This window comes from Haemorhous mexicanus, chromosome 3 (genome assembly GCF_027477595.1).
Source record: "Haemorhous mexicanus isolate bHaeMex1 chromosome 3, bHaeMex1.pri, whole genome shotgun sequence".
NCBI classification, from domain to species: Eukaryota; Metazoa; Chordata; class Aves; order Passeriformes; family Fringillidae; genus Haemorhous; species Haemorhous mexicanus.
Window position 1 is genome coordinate 29,482,685 of NC_082343.1, and position 16,315 is coordinate 29,498,999.

General features: G+C 38.3%; 1 protein-coding gene across 1 annotated transcript in view; it reads left to right on the top strand.

Moving 5' to 3' along the window:
• The window catches only part of RBKS (ribokinase), a 74,145-nt gene that overhangs the window by 24,238 nt on the left and 33,592 nt on the right, over positions 1-16,315 (top strand). Inside the window, exons 3-5 of the mRNA XM_059841231.1 lie at positions 948-1,011; positions 3,833-3,895; positions 11,006-11,170. Coding sequence (XP_059697214.1) covers positions 948-1,011; positions 3,833-3,895; positions 11,006-11,170 — 292 coding nt within the window. The remainder of the gene's footprint in view (positions 1-947; positions 1,012-3,832; positions 3,896-11,005; positions 11,171-16,315) is intronic.

Below are 16,315 nucleotides of genomic sequence, written 5' to 3' on the forward strand. Positions count from 1 at the left end.
TCTTTTTATCTGTTGCAAAAATATTTCTGTAGCATAGGTTAGGTTTTGACACTGCTCAGCTACACAATTCAGTCTTGGAATTGGGAACACATGCTATGCATGCTGAAGACAGGCTAGGAGTGGTGACTCAAAACCTTTGTTGGCTTTATACATATATTTTAAATGCTCACATGATATTAAGCAAATTAAACTAATTTTTTGCTCCATGTACCTCATCTCCTTTGTTCAGCTTGTGTATTGTAACAAAAAGAAGTTTATATTAGCTTGAATAAACAGCAGGCAGAATTGTTTTCAGCTAAAAAGATTAATGGAACTGAAATTACAAGCTTTTTAAGTTGCTATTAAAAAACAATAGACTGTAGCCTCACTCCCTAACTCAACTTGATCTGCTGTTGCTGGATAATGTAGACAAAAAATGTTGAATTTCTAAACAGTACAGTTAGTACTGAGAATTTCAGAAATTAGTGATGCTGGATTTATCATCGCTTTCTGTCCCATAGACACAGTTTGATATTTTTCCACCAAGGAAACTTGAGGTAAAAAATTCAAAATACAAACTGCAATTAAGAAGGACACCAGAATTAATGCCAATGCTTTCAATTCAAAGCTGAAAGATTCAGTACATGTCCAGATTTTAAAATCCCCAGAGGTTTCGGTGTCAGAGAAGCACAGGGTTTGTACAAGGATGAAACTTGAATATTGCAACATGGGTGTTTGCAATAGACCAGGAGAGAACTGCAGAACACTGTTCTTATTGTTTGCTAATACTATTAATACATTTTTACCATAATTTCTTAATTTCTTTTTTGTTGATTAATAAGGCAAAGGGCTTCTAAAGACTTAAAGTGTTGTATTTAAATCACAATAGAGCATTTGGTTGTGTAAAGATGGTCTATATATCCTCTCACCTTTCTTAAAGAAAACCCATTATTTTATTTTTTGTATAGGTTGGGAGTGATTCCTTTGGCAATGATTATGTTGCTAATTTGAAGAAGAATGGTATTTCTACAGGTAAAATATTGCTTTAAATATTTTATATTATTTTTGAACTTCAAAAACTGGTGGTGAAGGATTTATAATTGCTTTACCTTATTGATATGTTACCTTATTGATATGTTTTACTTTATTAGATATGTTTTACCTTATTAAATATGTTTTACCATTCAGAACTATGAATAACTGTTTTGATGTAGCTGGCAGGAATGAATGAATAGGAGAGAGAATATGGGGACTCCTGAAATCAGCTGTACCACTAAAAATAAAATGTAGTGTTATTGCCATGAAATCTCAGATGATTGCATCTTTGCAAGTCACCTGAAGATAACTTGCTGTTATGCAATTGTTTAGTCTGGCATTAATTATATAATGCCTAGTGAGAAATTTAAAAATTCATTCTGATTACTCATTCTCAACTTCACGTTGTCACAGGAGGGACGGAGTGGAAATTCAATGGTAAATGCAGTACATTTCACCTTTGCTTTGTGAACTGACACATGCACTCATTTGAGAGACTGCAGCTGATGTTAGCACACATACACACAAAAACCAATGTTAAAAGGTTTTCAGAAAAAGGGAAAATTAGGCATCCACAATATTCTATTATCTTTTACCTTTGTAAAACCAATTCCCTCTCTACTGTGCACTGCTATATGATCACTTTTTTGTCTACACCACCCTTGTCTCCTTTGGGGTGGACAAGGATGGACAGAAGTAATCACTAAGTGGCAATTCAATATCCCATTTATCTCCTCTGTTTAATGTGCAGCCACAAGCTTAATCTACTGCATTGTTCAAATCCTGCCTTAAAGACAAAACTATCAGTATTTTGTGGGCTTTTTATTATGCTTATCAGTGTAGCATCTAAATAGTTCACAAATGTGTATATATATATAGGTTTATTCATTGTGTATCTTTCAAATTAGGCAAGAAACCAAGCAAGGATGCCATGAAAACAGTGTCTGTTAGTGTGCAGTTCTGAATGTCTCCAAAGCATGCCTACCTCGTGTCTTTGATCGTGTAAATGAAGCAATATATATAATTATAATGCATAGCACTTCATGGAAATGCATATGCCACAAAGAACCTTAATGTTTTCTGATTTAAATTATTGATCTTACAATCTTAACATAAGTTTTTAAATAATCTTTATAGCAACAAAAGAAAAGTGCAGGGAAAATATTCAGAAATTCCATCATATTGCAGTTCATTGATACCTAATTAGATTAGTTGAAGGGCTGGAATGTTTAGGTCCAAGGTCCCCGTTTCTGCTGAGTTAAAAATATCTCAGAACTGTGTTTGATTGTCGCCTCCTCCATTGATCAGCTCTGGAGAAAAATAAGATATACTGCTGATAAGGTTGATCCAGGATCCTAACTTGTATTCCAAGATCTGGAGGCAAGGGTGATTCAGTGTGCTCAGAGGTTTTTTCTCAAGATGGTCTTATTTCAGTCATGGGCTTTTTGTCCTGGTTTAATAATTTTCTAGCATATCCCTGTTGTTGTACATTAGGATACTGGGCACTGGATGAAAATCCTTGGGGTAATGCCAGTTCTGCCAGCTCTCATAACTTGGGTCCTTGTTGTATGTCTTCATGTTGCTCTTCTGTTTCCTAGCACATCAGCACACCCCTTTTCTTTCCAATTCCAATCTGTTTTGTAATTTCCCCCTTTCCCTGTGTTTTTGTCTTCCACAACAAACCAGCTGCCAGTGCTGCTCAGACCATTTAGATCTTTATTGATCTGTTGCTCCTTTTCCTGCATTTCAACTGGGCAACTTGCTGCTCATGCTGCAAGAGCATTGAGAGTACACAAGACACACATTCTCTGCTTTCAGCTCCAGTGTGCAGACAGAATTCATGGTGAAAAGAAGCTGTAATTGCAAGGGAAGTCCTGCTCTGACCCTGGTAACTGAGCTAGACAAGGGTACCTCCAGGGCAAGTACCTGCAAGACTTCAGCAAAACCAGATGAGCATGATGTAAGGTGTTTTTTCTGCCTTCTTCAAATTGGAGCAGATTGTTAAACTGGCCACAAAGGCACATCTTGAGAAAGAAGCCCACTTTTGCCCAGAATTAAATCCATGTTCTACAATGTTAGAACACCAGAACTCCTTAAACAAAAGGTCACCAGAATTTGTCTCAAATGGAATAGTAGGTTTTTCTCAAATACAGTTTTTAGAGAAGAAAAAAGAAACCCTCAACTTTTTGGTCAGTTTTCCACTACAGTGCTACTGGTTTCTACTACCAATTTCCTTTCATTGGTTGGTACTACCAATTTCCTATCATTGACAAATTTGCTGTCAGGTTCTTATAGTAGGAAACATGGAACAATCTTTCTAACAGACAGTGCTGCCAGCATCATGTTAATTTCTCTGAATAATAATCCAAAGAGGATACATATAAACCCACCACTGCCTACACAGCATTAGTTAATATTGCTGCTGAAATGCAAATCTACACAGAATGAGATGCTGGGTTGTTTTAGTATTTTTGTTTTTCTTTAGCCTTGACTCTATTGTTTCATTGGATAAAAGAAATATTTCCAAGTAGGAGTAGAGTGCTCGAGAAGGCTGTATAAATAACATGCTTTCTCTAATGCAGAGATGTAGCCAAATTAAAGAATGTTGGACTCGTATTTCGTTTTGTGGGTGTAAATTAACACTTTTTGTTGTTGTTAGCTTCTCTGGCATTGTTGCACATGAAAGAGTAATTAGCATTTTTAAATTGCTGGAGGTTATGGGTTCATTTTAGATTTAATTCAATTAAACTGCGTCACATGCTATTGGTTGAAAGTAATGTATTGAACTAGTGCATGCTCTAACTTTTCCCTTTCTTAGCATTTGTAGGTCAAACTACAGATGCTGCTACTGGAACTGCTTCAATAATTGTCAACAGTGAAGGTACATATTTCTGCTCTGAATTGTCCTCTTTGTTCTGCCTTTTCAGCCATGAAAGAAACCCTTGACTTGTCACTGCTAATTGTGGATTTTTTTTCTACATTTATCTTTTTTTCTCAAGATTTTATTCACACTTTATTGCACTTCTGTTTATTGCAGGCAATGTAGAATTAGGTGCCTAAAAGCAGCAGAATCAGATGCTTTAATTAGCAGTGTGATAGCCATATTTCAATCAGCCAGCTGAGCTGTGGAGTTTTACATTCCTGAACACTGAATGCAGTGTATTAGAAGGTTAAAGCTCTCCTTTTCCACTACAAATTACCCAGAACTTTTACTGTAGAATCATTTAGGTTGAAAAAGACCTTTAAGATTATGGAGTCCAACCATTAACCCAGCAGTGCCAAGTCTACCACTAAAGCATCTCCCTAAGTGCCACATCTACCTGTCTTTTCACTACCTCTAGGGTCAGTAGTTCAGCTGCTTCCCTGTGCATCCTATTCTGGTGCTTGACAACCCTTTTAGTGAAGAAATTTTTCCTAATATTCAATCCAAGTCTCCCCTGGTAGAAGTTGAGGCCATTTCCTCTGGTCTTATGAGGGAAAGGTTTGCCTCCACAGGGCACCAAGTGAGTCATTATGCTCTCAATCAGGAAAAGGACTTGTCCTCAGTATAAGTAGAAATATTTCTGTTGATCTTATAATTTTACCACAAATCTTGATTTCAAGTTGCAGTACACAGTGAAATGGCATTTTTTTCCCTATGTTAGTTTTCCTTAGCCTATGCCTTCGCTCTTATTTTGCAGAGGAAGAAATAAAGATTTGGCTTATTTTCATATTTTTTGTTAAGACTGCTAAACTATCCTCAGAAAACTTTACCTCTTTTCTTCAAGCATAATTTAATCAGCCAGCTGATCAACCTAGTTTTACATTGTCCTGAACACACAGTATATTAGAAGGTTGAAGTTCTCCTTTCTACTATGACTTACCCATCACTTTTACTATAAAATCATAGGTTGGAAAAGACCTTTAAGATCACTGTGTTCAACCATTAACCCAGCACTGCCAAGTCCCCCACTAAACCATCTACCTAAGTGCCACATCTACATGTCTTTTCAAGCTATTTCCTCAAGCAATTGAGAACCCTTAAAAAAAGTGTGTCTGGATCAAAATATAGAGCTTAGGACTGATAATGTTTATGCAAACATAACAAATTAAGTGTGAATGGATTAGTTCACTTCTGGAGTTGCTAAGAGGCTTCATTTGAACAGTTACCACAGCTTAGCTGACACATCAACTTACCAAGCTTCTGTGTAACCTGATGGTTGTACATTGGGCTACAGCTCAAAATGGGAAAGGAAACATAACTATTTACTCACACAGCAAAACTGGGAAGGAACTGTGACTAAAGGCAAGCCTACACAGGAATATTCAAGAAAATTAGGCAAATTAGTTGGAGATGTGAGTTTAATTTTCCCTAAGTAAGATTAATCCAAGCCTTGCATGAGAGCTCTAACTCAGAAATAAGGTAGTGCTAATACATTGGATAACCTGGATACCTGCATGTTAACTTCCATCTCTTCTGGGTTTGGATCAGCAGGTAGATTACACAGCAACTCTTGACACTTCTTATGCTGCCTACAGTCACTATGGCCATTGCAAACAGGAGGGACAGCGAGAATCCAGCAGTGTTCCTGGGCCTCACTGTTTTGTACGTCTTGCACTTGGCTTGCTGTCCAGACTAGTTAAATAAGAACCAGTCTTATAATTTCCCAATTCATATGCGTGGCCAGCTAAGATAAAAACAGTCTAAACTTGAATGAACAGAGGATGACCTGTTAAAATTTTACCACCAAGAATTTTTCTGAAGGACAAGGAACAAAACAATCTTGTGGATGTAAAACCTTTATTAGCACCAGGAAAGGGAAATGGATGTTTGGGGCCATGAGGGTCACAGTGGGCTATCTTACATGTTAGTGTCAGTGTGAAGGGTATATGACAGTCTTGTGATTCACATAGTGACATGAATAATGCATAAAGTCATGTAGTTTGTGCCTCTGAGTAACTGAAAAATCATATGCTAAGTTAGCACTGGCCTCAAATTTAATTTAAAATCTAGTAGAAGAGCAAACCTGGTCAGAACTATGCTCTAAAGCAAACAGATGCACAGAATTGGTAATGGTTCTCGTTGTTACTTCTCTCAAAAACCATCTGGCGCCTGAATTGAGTAAATTGCAGTAAAATAGCAGTACTTATGTGCTTTGCTGTTGCAAGAGACATTTTCTTTTTTTTTTTCTCTGTAGAAACCTGGCTGTTTTGACCTAAGCAGGCTTTACAGCAGTTTTCAAAGGGCTTGTCTACACATGCATCTTTTACTGCAGTGGCTGTGCTGGCATAGCTGAAACACAACAGCACTCAATGGACTGGTGTTAAGTAGTTTCTGCTAGTTCAAATTGTACCTGAAAGGGAAACATTTGAAGTTGGGGTTGGTGATGCTGTTTTGTGTTAAGATGAGGGACAAATAAAAACCATAGCTACCATCTCTTCAAATTTTCATTGCTGTACACACCTAACCTACCCTTCTTACCAATTCATTACATGTACTGATACTTGAGAAAAATACCAACCCAAACCAGCTGAGGAAAATCACAGGGACATATAAAAGGTATAAAAGTAGAGGGTATATGATGCTGTGATGTATGAGTGAAGGCAGAGCAAAGAAAAGCTATAGAGATCAGAGTCAGATCAGGCTCTGAAGTAAATCTTCCTTGATGTTACTTCTGTCTGTCTAACTGGCACTGCAGAATTTCTTGGAAGTTTTTGACTGGTTACTGAATCTCACAGGTATAACTCACCCACTATTGTAATTGGCAAAGTGCTAAAACTTGGAAAATATCAGGCACATTTGATACTCTTGAAGTTGATTATATTCTGGGACAATACAGTATAGTTTCAATAAAAGATAGAGAGGTTCAATCTCTGTTTTAATGCAGAATGGTAGAGAGGTGTTTAACAAGTTTATAGAGCTGCACTGAAAAATGTGCAGCCCACCGATGCTGCAGAGACCTCTGGGCTGGTCTCAGAAAGCTGTGCAGAAATATTTCTGGGATCTTTGTTCCTTTCAGTTGTTCTCTTCTATGCTGCTGCCTTTTCAGAAAGTTTTGATTTGACTAAACACAAGTATACCAGGATCCTGTATATCCAAATCTGTGCTTTCTCGCTTAAGGATAAAAGCTGGTACATCCAGCTGCTTTTCTTAACACATTTTCTTCAAGGTGCATCACAGACCCAAGGTTTTGTTTCCCCTTTCAGTCTGCCTTCTTGCCACTAGCTCTGTCACTTAGCACACCTTCTGCTAGCAATGTGATATTGGATGGTAAGAGCTCCATAAAGTGATGATGTGTTGTACTTTTACACAAACATGTAATTTTTACAAAAATTATCCTCTTTGTTGATATTTTTTTGCATGTTTACCTCTGAAGGTTTTTGCAGCTTTGTCCATATCTGGTACTGACTGCTGATGGTGCCATTTTATTGGCCTAACTGGGCTAGAGGTTTGAACAAGTCTGACAACATTCATCTTCATATTCCTAGCAGAAATTCAGTGGAGGCACAACAGAGTTTGGCAAGTCATGATTGAAATTCTCTTGATTATTGCAAGTTAGGACTTGGAGCTCACCTACACAGAACACTGCATGATAACCCTCACTTGAGACAGGTATTGTGCTGACTTTATGATAAAGTTATTAATCATTCATGAACAGTGAATAGACATTATTTTGTAAGTTGAGTGTACCTTCAGTACCAAAACACTACTAGTAAAAAACCATTCAAAATATATATTTAGGTAAAGCTAAGTAAATAAGGCAAACTCAGAATACATATGCCAACTTGTTTGTATTATACTTTCCATAGAGGAAAATCTTTGATTTGCACCTTCAGGTTTATGAAGTGTCACCTGAATTTTAAAGACTTTCTACATATTGACTTTCTTCATTAACTTGAACATTTTATGTGCAAGACTCTTCATTATTTCTATCAAGTGGTTGCCTAGAAATTATGATACCATAACACACCCCAAACCCACCCTCATGTGCATGAACGATGTGATTTGGCAGCACTTGTTTTTCTTATAACATTCTTTTCTGATCACAAATATAATTTTCTTCTGTGTGAATTATTAAGCACAAGCTCTGCAGCTATTGTTACAATCACACTGTTTGATCTGTTTGATATTTTGATTCATTCTAAGCCCTACTGATGGTTTTTAGGCTTGTCATCCAGTTTTAAAGATATTTATTGCATTGTGGTGTTTACTGGTTTGACATTTGATTTTTCCACTAGCACTTCTCATCTGGTGTCATCTATAAGATGACCCATGTAAAAAACGGTCTGTCTTGAATTATCCATTTTTCTAAGAACTGGCAGTAGCAATTTTAGATGCCCAACTTAGGACAGTTTTTATGTATGCAGCATTTATCCTGACTGGACCCAGTCCCCATCTGGTGTAAGCCTGTGCAAGCTTATCAGCTTCATTTAGCTGTTACAGCTTATAGCAAGTGTGAAAGTGGCCCTTAATATTCTAGCTGATGTCTGCAAAACTCAAAGTTATATAGATGTTCCCATCAAAACTGATATTTTTAGTCTAAGAAAAGAGATTTTAGAATTAACAGTAATGCAGTAAATACATTATTCTCATTCTTGGTGTGGGTAATGTTTTACCTTGCTGGAGTAGTTTTAGAAGTTACGTCTACAGTTTAAGGCTTCACCCAGGCTTGACAGAGGTACATAGACTTTTCTGGACAATAGTTTATCATCTCCTCCTCAAACAGATATCTAAGATTTGTAAGACTAAAAAAAACTCTGAAAATATTTGTCTCTTCTCCTTGTTGAAGAAACATAGAAAAACAATTTTTAGAAACTGGTTTTCTTAGAGTTTGCTAGTGTGTAGGATTTTTTGTTAACTTAAAAAATTATTTCATGTTGGACAAGATGAATCTCACCCCTCTTTGCCATCTGTCTTTAACTCTGTTGTCCCTGATGCTGAATTCCCATCTGATTTCCCTGGCAAGAAATAATTTCTTTCAACAAAATCGTTGCTGTTAATACAAAATTTTGTATTAATTGTGAGTGCATGGGTCCAGATTCTGCCTTCGTGCACCCCGGTGCAAGTTTGTGGTGATTGCTGTCATTCAGTGTATGGTATACATAGCTAAGAACAGGATGGGGTGGGGGGGGGTTTCCCTCCAGCTTGGGTTTAGTCTGTCTGGACTGTTGCACCACAGTTGTACTGATTTCCCTGGCAGGTTTGAAAGCACACTCTAAGTCCCTGACCTTTTGTAGTTAGGAAGAAAATCTTCAGCCTGTGATCCAGTGTAGCACGGTCTACCTTGAATTTGTACATAGGGGCTTAAGCAAACAGCCCCCCTTGCTGCCTTGGGCCATTAGCTCCAAAGTCTGATAATAATATACATGTCAGTACAGCTAAATAGTTCAGCAAGATAATGCAGCCAGACATGTGAATAGAGTCTGAGACTCTAGGAAGCACAGAGGCCAGGCAGAAATGAAAGAGATTCTTGTTCCACTGATTCCCTGTCTTTTACTGCTTGCACTGCTGCACCCTAAAGCTATCAAAATATACACTTGGCAAAATAGGCACAATTTGCCTTTGAATATTTCCCCAACAGGATTCAGATATCTTTGGTAACATTTAAGTGTTGCAGAAGGTTTTTTTGTTTTGTTTGCTTTTGTTTTTTATCCAAGATGCCCATCATTGTCTGTTGAAAAGCAGGGCGTTGGCTTTTAAGTGCTGAGGTTTTGCTTTTCATATGCAGCTGTTCTGTACCAAACCATTGACAGCAGAATTGCTTTGGAAAGCTTGGGTCCCTCCCTCTGAGATCACTATATTATTCTTTCCATTGTCCTGCTTGCTTTTTGGAATGTATTTAGGGAGAGAAGCTTTGCACGTTCTTAGTCAAAGGACTTTGAAGTCACATTCAACAAAAATAATGTATTTAAAAACATAAATATTTATTTGCAGAGTAATTCAGTTCATTACAGAATTGGTAGCCTTTAATGATTGGCAGTCCTTAAAGGAATCTTCAGCGGGGGCGGGCTCAGCCTGTAAATCAAGGAACAACTGACTTATTGAAGTTAATACCTGAGTGATTAATAATAAATTTTAATTTGAAAGCACCCATGCCTGAAGGTCTCTAAGTGTTGTAATAGAGATGAAAAAAAGAAAGAAATTGCAATAAAAGAAGGTGATTTGTGTGTCTGAAGAAAAACAAAAGAATATTTGGAACCTACGTAAATGAACCTCACCTAACTGTAAAACAAACTACAAGAATAAAAAGGATCTTAGAAGTGCTTTGAGACACTGCCATGCTTCCACATGCACAGCTTTGTTTAGACCATTCTTCTGGCCACCTGTAAGAGCAGAAGAAGCTCTTGCCCACCTTCTTTACTCACTTCTGATAAAACTTTCCTAAGACACAGGCATCACCTTTCTGGGCTTTTGTGACAAGCTGGTTCTGGTTTTCATGATGATTAGGAGCCCTAACTTGAAATGTCTCAGGTAAATGGTGCAAGCCTGCTTCTCTGAAATCTAAAGAACATGCATAATTTTCTTAGCTCTGTGAAATACTTTTTGTTCCCAGCTGATGGGAAAATTAAAATTTTTATGCCATTTTTGGCATATGAATTCAGTAATCACATTGATGCTTTTCTCTTCCAAATGCTACTGGAATATTTTAGGAAGATGCAAATATCACCCTCAGCATGTATCCACCATCTCCACTGTGACTAGTGCAGTGCTTCTTTAGAGTTCACAGAAGACACCAAAATAAGACTGGGGATTGCCCATATATGACTTTTCCCAAAGGAATATATATTGTGTTTATTGTGCAGTGTTAGTTCATTAGTACATCAGTCTTTTTGATTATCCTCTGAAATATTTGTGTATTTGAAAATGTCAGCAATGCATACAATTTTACTGGGGTTTTTTTGGGAAGTAAATTGAAATACTCATCTGAAATGTATTGTAAAAAGTGCAAGGAATTGTTTTACATACTTCATTGTCAAAGTTAAAGTAAAAAACACAATATCTTCTCTTTAGGACAGAATGTTATTGTCATAGTCCCAGGAGCCAACCTGCTTTTAAATTTTGAAGACCTGAAGAGGGCTTCTGATGTCATCTGTAAAGCCAAAGTGGTTGTTTGCCAGCTAGAAATAACCCCTGCTGTTTCTCTTGAAGCTCTGAAAATGGCACATGCCAGTGGAGGTAATTTAACATAAGCCATTCTTTCTCTTTCATTTGTGCTACATGAAAAATACTCTTTATCATGATTTCTAAATAAAGATCCTGTAGTCTATTCTGGTTTCTGTCATATTAGTTTTATTTAGAATTGAAACAATAGCCAACAAATTCATGCTATGCTAATGAGAACTGAATTTGCTTAAAAATTTTTGCAGTGTTAACCTTGGATAGCAAATCAACTCCTACCCTTATCATCTCCCTGTATATGTCTGGTGCTGCCTTTCCTCCTGTTTTTGTGCTGTGACTAAATACAGTATAATGTTGTTAGGTCAGGCACTGTGGGCCTGACCCTGCTATGATTCCAGAGCAGAACAGGCATAATGAATGCAAGTCAGTAAAGTTCCCCACATGGGAAAGTGAATGAAATTACTTCAAAACCAGACTTATGCCCTTGATCACAGTAGGTATGACTGTGGTTTTTTTTGTATAGTAGTTGACATCCTTAAAATAAAAAAAAAAAAGCTTTTGTATCCTAACCAAAGCTCTTGTGTGACTGGGCATGATGCCATTGCATAGACACAGTCATGGTCTGTGAAATTAATAGAAAATTGTTACTGTACTGTACTTTTAAATGTAGGGCATTGTTCCTTCAGTGTAGCATATACATAGATGAAAGCTGATATTTTGCTTGAACAGGATGGGGTTTCATTTCCAACATAACATTTTTGTTGTTTAAGTGCCTGTAATGCTTTCAGTTACTCAAGCACAATTACCACAGTATTTGAACACTAAGTAAATAATTATGCAAGAGAGGCATCTATATGAGATTTAAAAAATGTTTTTCCCTTCTATCACGAAGATCAGACTGGGAGGAGACAGCTCATAGCGTAGTCAGTCATGCAGCAGATCAGGGATGCAACTGGGATAAGACTGCACTGGGATTACTATTTTCTTTAAGCTGGGCCCAGGCTAGCTCCAGTAGATCATGGCATACTGGAATTTTAGGCTCTCCAGTTCACCTTCTGCACCATGACCTGTTGTGCACCGTTGCGCTATATTTTTGGCATTACCTTTTATGAAAATGGATAACAGCATTTTTAATCTAATGGTTAATGGACTCTAGTTGAATCATTAATCAATATCCATTACTTATCTTGTCCATTTCTAACTATGAAACAGTTTTGGCAAGACACTTCACACTTTTGTCACCCTCCTATTGCAAGAAGCCAGCCTGTGACAGGAGAAAAGACAAGATTTTTAAAAGCAATTGAGAAAAATTCAAACCTGATACACAGAACAGACATGCAATCACTTAGCAACTGCAGACAGCACAATATATCAAGAAAAGATAGTAGTTAACTCTGGGCCAGCTGTAGTTCTGTGCTGTCAGTGCGTTATCATTGTGCAGCTCTTCTGTCAGGGAAGTTTGGTTGCTTGTGCTTTAAAACAATAGGCTACACATGTTCAAATGTCATGTGCCATCAAATCTAAGTAAACATCTGAGTATGTAGCACTGTAAAAACCTATCTCTAGCCAACAGTAAATTGTTAATGCAATTTCTCTTCTTTTAGCTTGCAATACCCTCATGTGTTATGTAGCACTTCATGTTAGAATGTTCACTTGACTATTTTTGTGTAAAACAGATGCATACCCAGATGCCTCAAACCTCTGTTTCAATGAGGGTTTTTTGGTTGTTTTTCTTCATTCTTACTGAAAGAAATAAACAAAAGAGAGAAAGAATATGGAGACACAGGCAAGAACTCTTTGCTTCTCTTCAGTGAAGGTCATCTGGATTTGTAAGCTGGAGAGGGACATCTCATCATGTCATGTACGTGTCATGGCATCCTCTCACTGTGGCACTGATTGTTAGGAAGGAAGTGGCGGAAGGAAGTGGCGGAAGGAAGTGGCGGAAGGAAGTGGCGGAAGGAAGGAAGGAAGTGGCGGAAGGAAGGAAGGAAGTGGCGGAAGGAAGGAAGGAAGTGGCGGAAGGAAGGAAGGAAGTGGCGGAAGGAAGTGGCGGAAGGAAGGAAGGAAGGAAGGAAGGAAGGAAGGAAGGAAGGAAGGAAGGAAGGAAGGAAGGAAGGAAGGAAGGAAGGAAGGAAGGAAGGAAGGAAGGAAGGAAGGGTTGTGAATAACTATATGAAGTGGATAGTGGAAGTCTGACTGGACAAATAAAGTCTTTTAATGGTCAATAGTGAGAAGCTGCTGCTGCCTCCAAAAGTCTGGTTTTGGACTTCTCTGATGACAGACTCTATAAAAGATGGCTGATAATGCCCAGCATATTAATACTGTAGTGGAAAATTATCTGGAAGCATACTCAGTTAAAGGTTCCATGTCACTTGCAAGAAAGAGATCTATTTTTCGGATGCTTCAAGCTTTTAATCTTGGGCTACAATTTTTCATAACAGCTGTTTGTCTGTGGTTAAACTCTTCGTGATTTCTGCCAAAGCATTGTGGTTGCAGAAACCAGGCAATGGAAAATGCCTCCCACCCTACCCTAGCTTTTGAATTATGAATAACAGCTACCTTAAAATTTACTTTAGACTTGCTAGCAAGGCAGCTTTCTTTTAAAGATAAGGCTTCACAGCGGTATGGAAATCTGCCTGGTTTTAACTGAATTATCAACCTCTGGAAAATAAGTACCTTTCACACAGACATCAGAAAATTGTTAAGAGCTTCACAGCTAGCTTCCCCTGAGCATCTGTCCATATAGGCATGTGTCCATTTGGGCAGCATGACTTCCAGTGTAATTCCTGAGTCTGGTTTTAGACAACTTCTTTTAGACTGTTAAGGATCTGTTGTAGGCCCAGGAAGCACAGAGCAGGAGCTTGCTCAATTTCAATACAGAAGAGACAAAGCTAGATGGGAATGCTGGTGATGGAGAGTTGATTTCAGGAAAAGGAAATGTAGGTGAGATTTGCTTGATTTTTGGGGGTGGCAGAGGAAGAAAGAAAGGAGAAGCTGAAAGAATTGGAAGCTGAACAAAATTGGAACAGAGATTAGGATTTGTTGAAGAGAGATTGGAAGATGGAGGTAGAGTCAGGGAGCAGGCTGTGGGCACTGGAAGTGGGAACAGGAATTCTGGGCCATAAAGAGCTATGATGTGGTGAAAGTTGAGTGAAAAAGGTTATAATTGCATAGCTCCTTTGCAAGGAGGCATAAAGAATAAAAACTCATTGAGGATAATGGATCTTGGCAAAGGGAGAGAAGTGACAAGCTCGAGGAGTGATCCTTCGGGAATCTCATAAACACAAAGCCAAGTACAAGGTGTTGCACCTGAGTGGAGCAACCCTGGTATCAACCCAGGCTGGGGGATGAATGGATCACGTTCAGCCCTGGGGAGGACAACTTGGATCACTTGGCTGCTGCTGGGTGAGAGGCTGGACATGAGCTGGAAATGTGCTCTCACAGCCCAGAAAGCCAAAGGTGTCCTGGGCTGCAGCCAAAGCAGCGTGGGCAGCAGGGCCAGGGAGGGGATTCTGCCCCTCTGCTCTGCTGAGACCCCACCTGGAACCCTGCATCCAGCTCTGGGGGCCCAGCACAGGAGAGACAAGGACCTCTTGGAGAGAGTCCAGAGGAGGCCACCAAGATGATCAAGAGGATGGAGCACCTCTCCTGTGAGGAAAGGCTGTTTGTTCAGCATGGAAAAGTCTTAGTGGTGACCTAATTGCAGCTTTCCAGTAGCTGAAGGGAGCCTACAAGAAAGATGGAGACAAACTTTTTACAAAGCATGTAGGGACAGAACAAGGGGCAATGACCATCCAACCCAGGCCATTCTATGATTCTGTGATTCTGTGAAAGAATTTCAGCAGAAAATAAGTTCCTCAGGAGGACTGAACAGATGATCCTGTTCAAAAGCCAGTCTCTTCTTCACAACCTGAAAGAGGATCTTAGGGTTTCTCTATCTCTCCCCATGCTCAGCAGATAGTAAATATGGGAGAAAACTAATAGTAGTATATTACATTGTGCTCATGACCAGCCTGTATTACTTAAAACCCAAGTTGGAACACTTCCGGTGCTGCTCCTGACCCATGCACATGTCAGTATGATACCACATGACAGTTTGTTTCCAGTATATGCTGGTTTTTGTTTTACCTAGGAAAGTATACCTTAAAGTTTCATGCTTAAGAAAACTTCATTAGTGTTGAACTTAAGAAAATAGGAAATGCAAGAGTTAAGGTTGCCTGTGAAACCTTAATTTGTCTCCTTTCTGCATATGTATTATGTTGCAGTCTTTAATTATGTGATCACATGCTGTTTTTCAGTGGTATGTGATCATATAATTAAAGAGTTTATTATAATACATACTGTATTGTAATAATTTAAGGGAGCCAAATTAAGATTTCATTGGAATTCGTAATCCTGGCATTTTCTGACTTCTGAGTCTTTGTCACTTTTATACTGTTTTTAATGAGGCAGGTAGAGAGGCATGATAAAGTTGTGGAGTCAAAGGCTAAAACTTTCTAAGTTTCAATCACTTAAACTTCCTGGTACTCAGATTTCAGAATTGTCTGTGCATCTTTGTCTGTTAGGGCATTAACTGGGATTCAGAGATGTTCAGGGTGTCTGGCTAATACATGCTATAGCTTACAGTCTAAATATGAGTTTAGGACTGAACATTTAGGCATCCAGATTGGAAGATTTGATCACTGACTATACAGAATATTTCTGAAGTAAGAGTGTGTGCTTTATTTAAAAATGATGGCCTTGTGGTTAAGACTCAAGTATTAATCATGGAATTGGCAAAGTGAAAAACCAAGGCTGCAGATTTCCTATGTTAATAATGAGTAAGTCACTTGCACTGTCCTCATGACAAACCTTTGCTGCTGCTACTAGGGGCCTTAGGCTACTACAGTTTAAAGTTAGCTTAACTAATATATTCTACCACATGTTAAGTTTAGGTCTAGCTCTGCCAGATAGCCTACTAAAAATATGCAGTGCCTTGTCTACACTACAGTTTTATAATGTGGCATTTTGAAGAAGTTAGGTAACACATTCAGAAGCATATTTAACTCCTTGTCTGGACATGCCCTTCATTACTCCATAACTCGTGATTCTTCATGTACAGAACTCAGATAACAACACTGAAGAATTCTAGAACTAAATCAGTTCTTGTAAAACTTATTAATATCATGGAAGAAGCATCGTCACTTAAACAAATTGCATTAA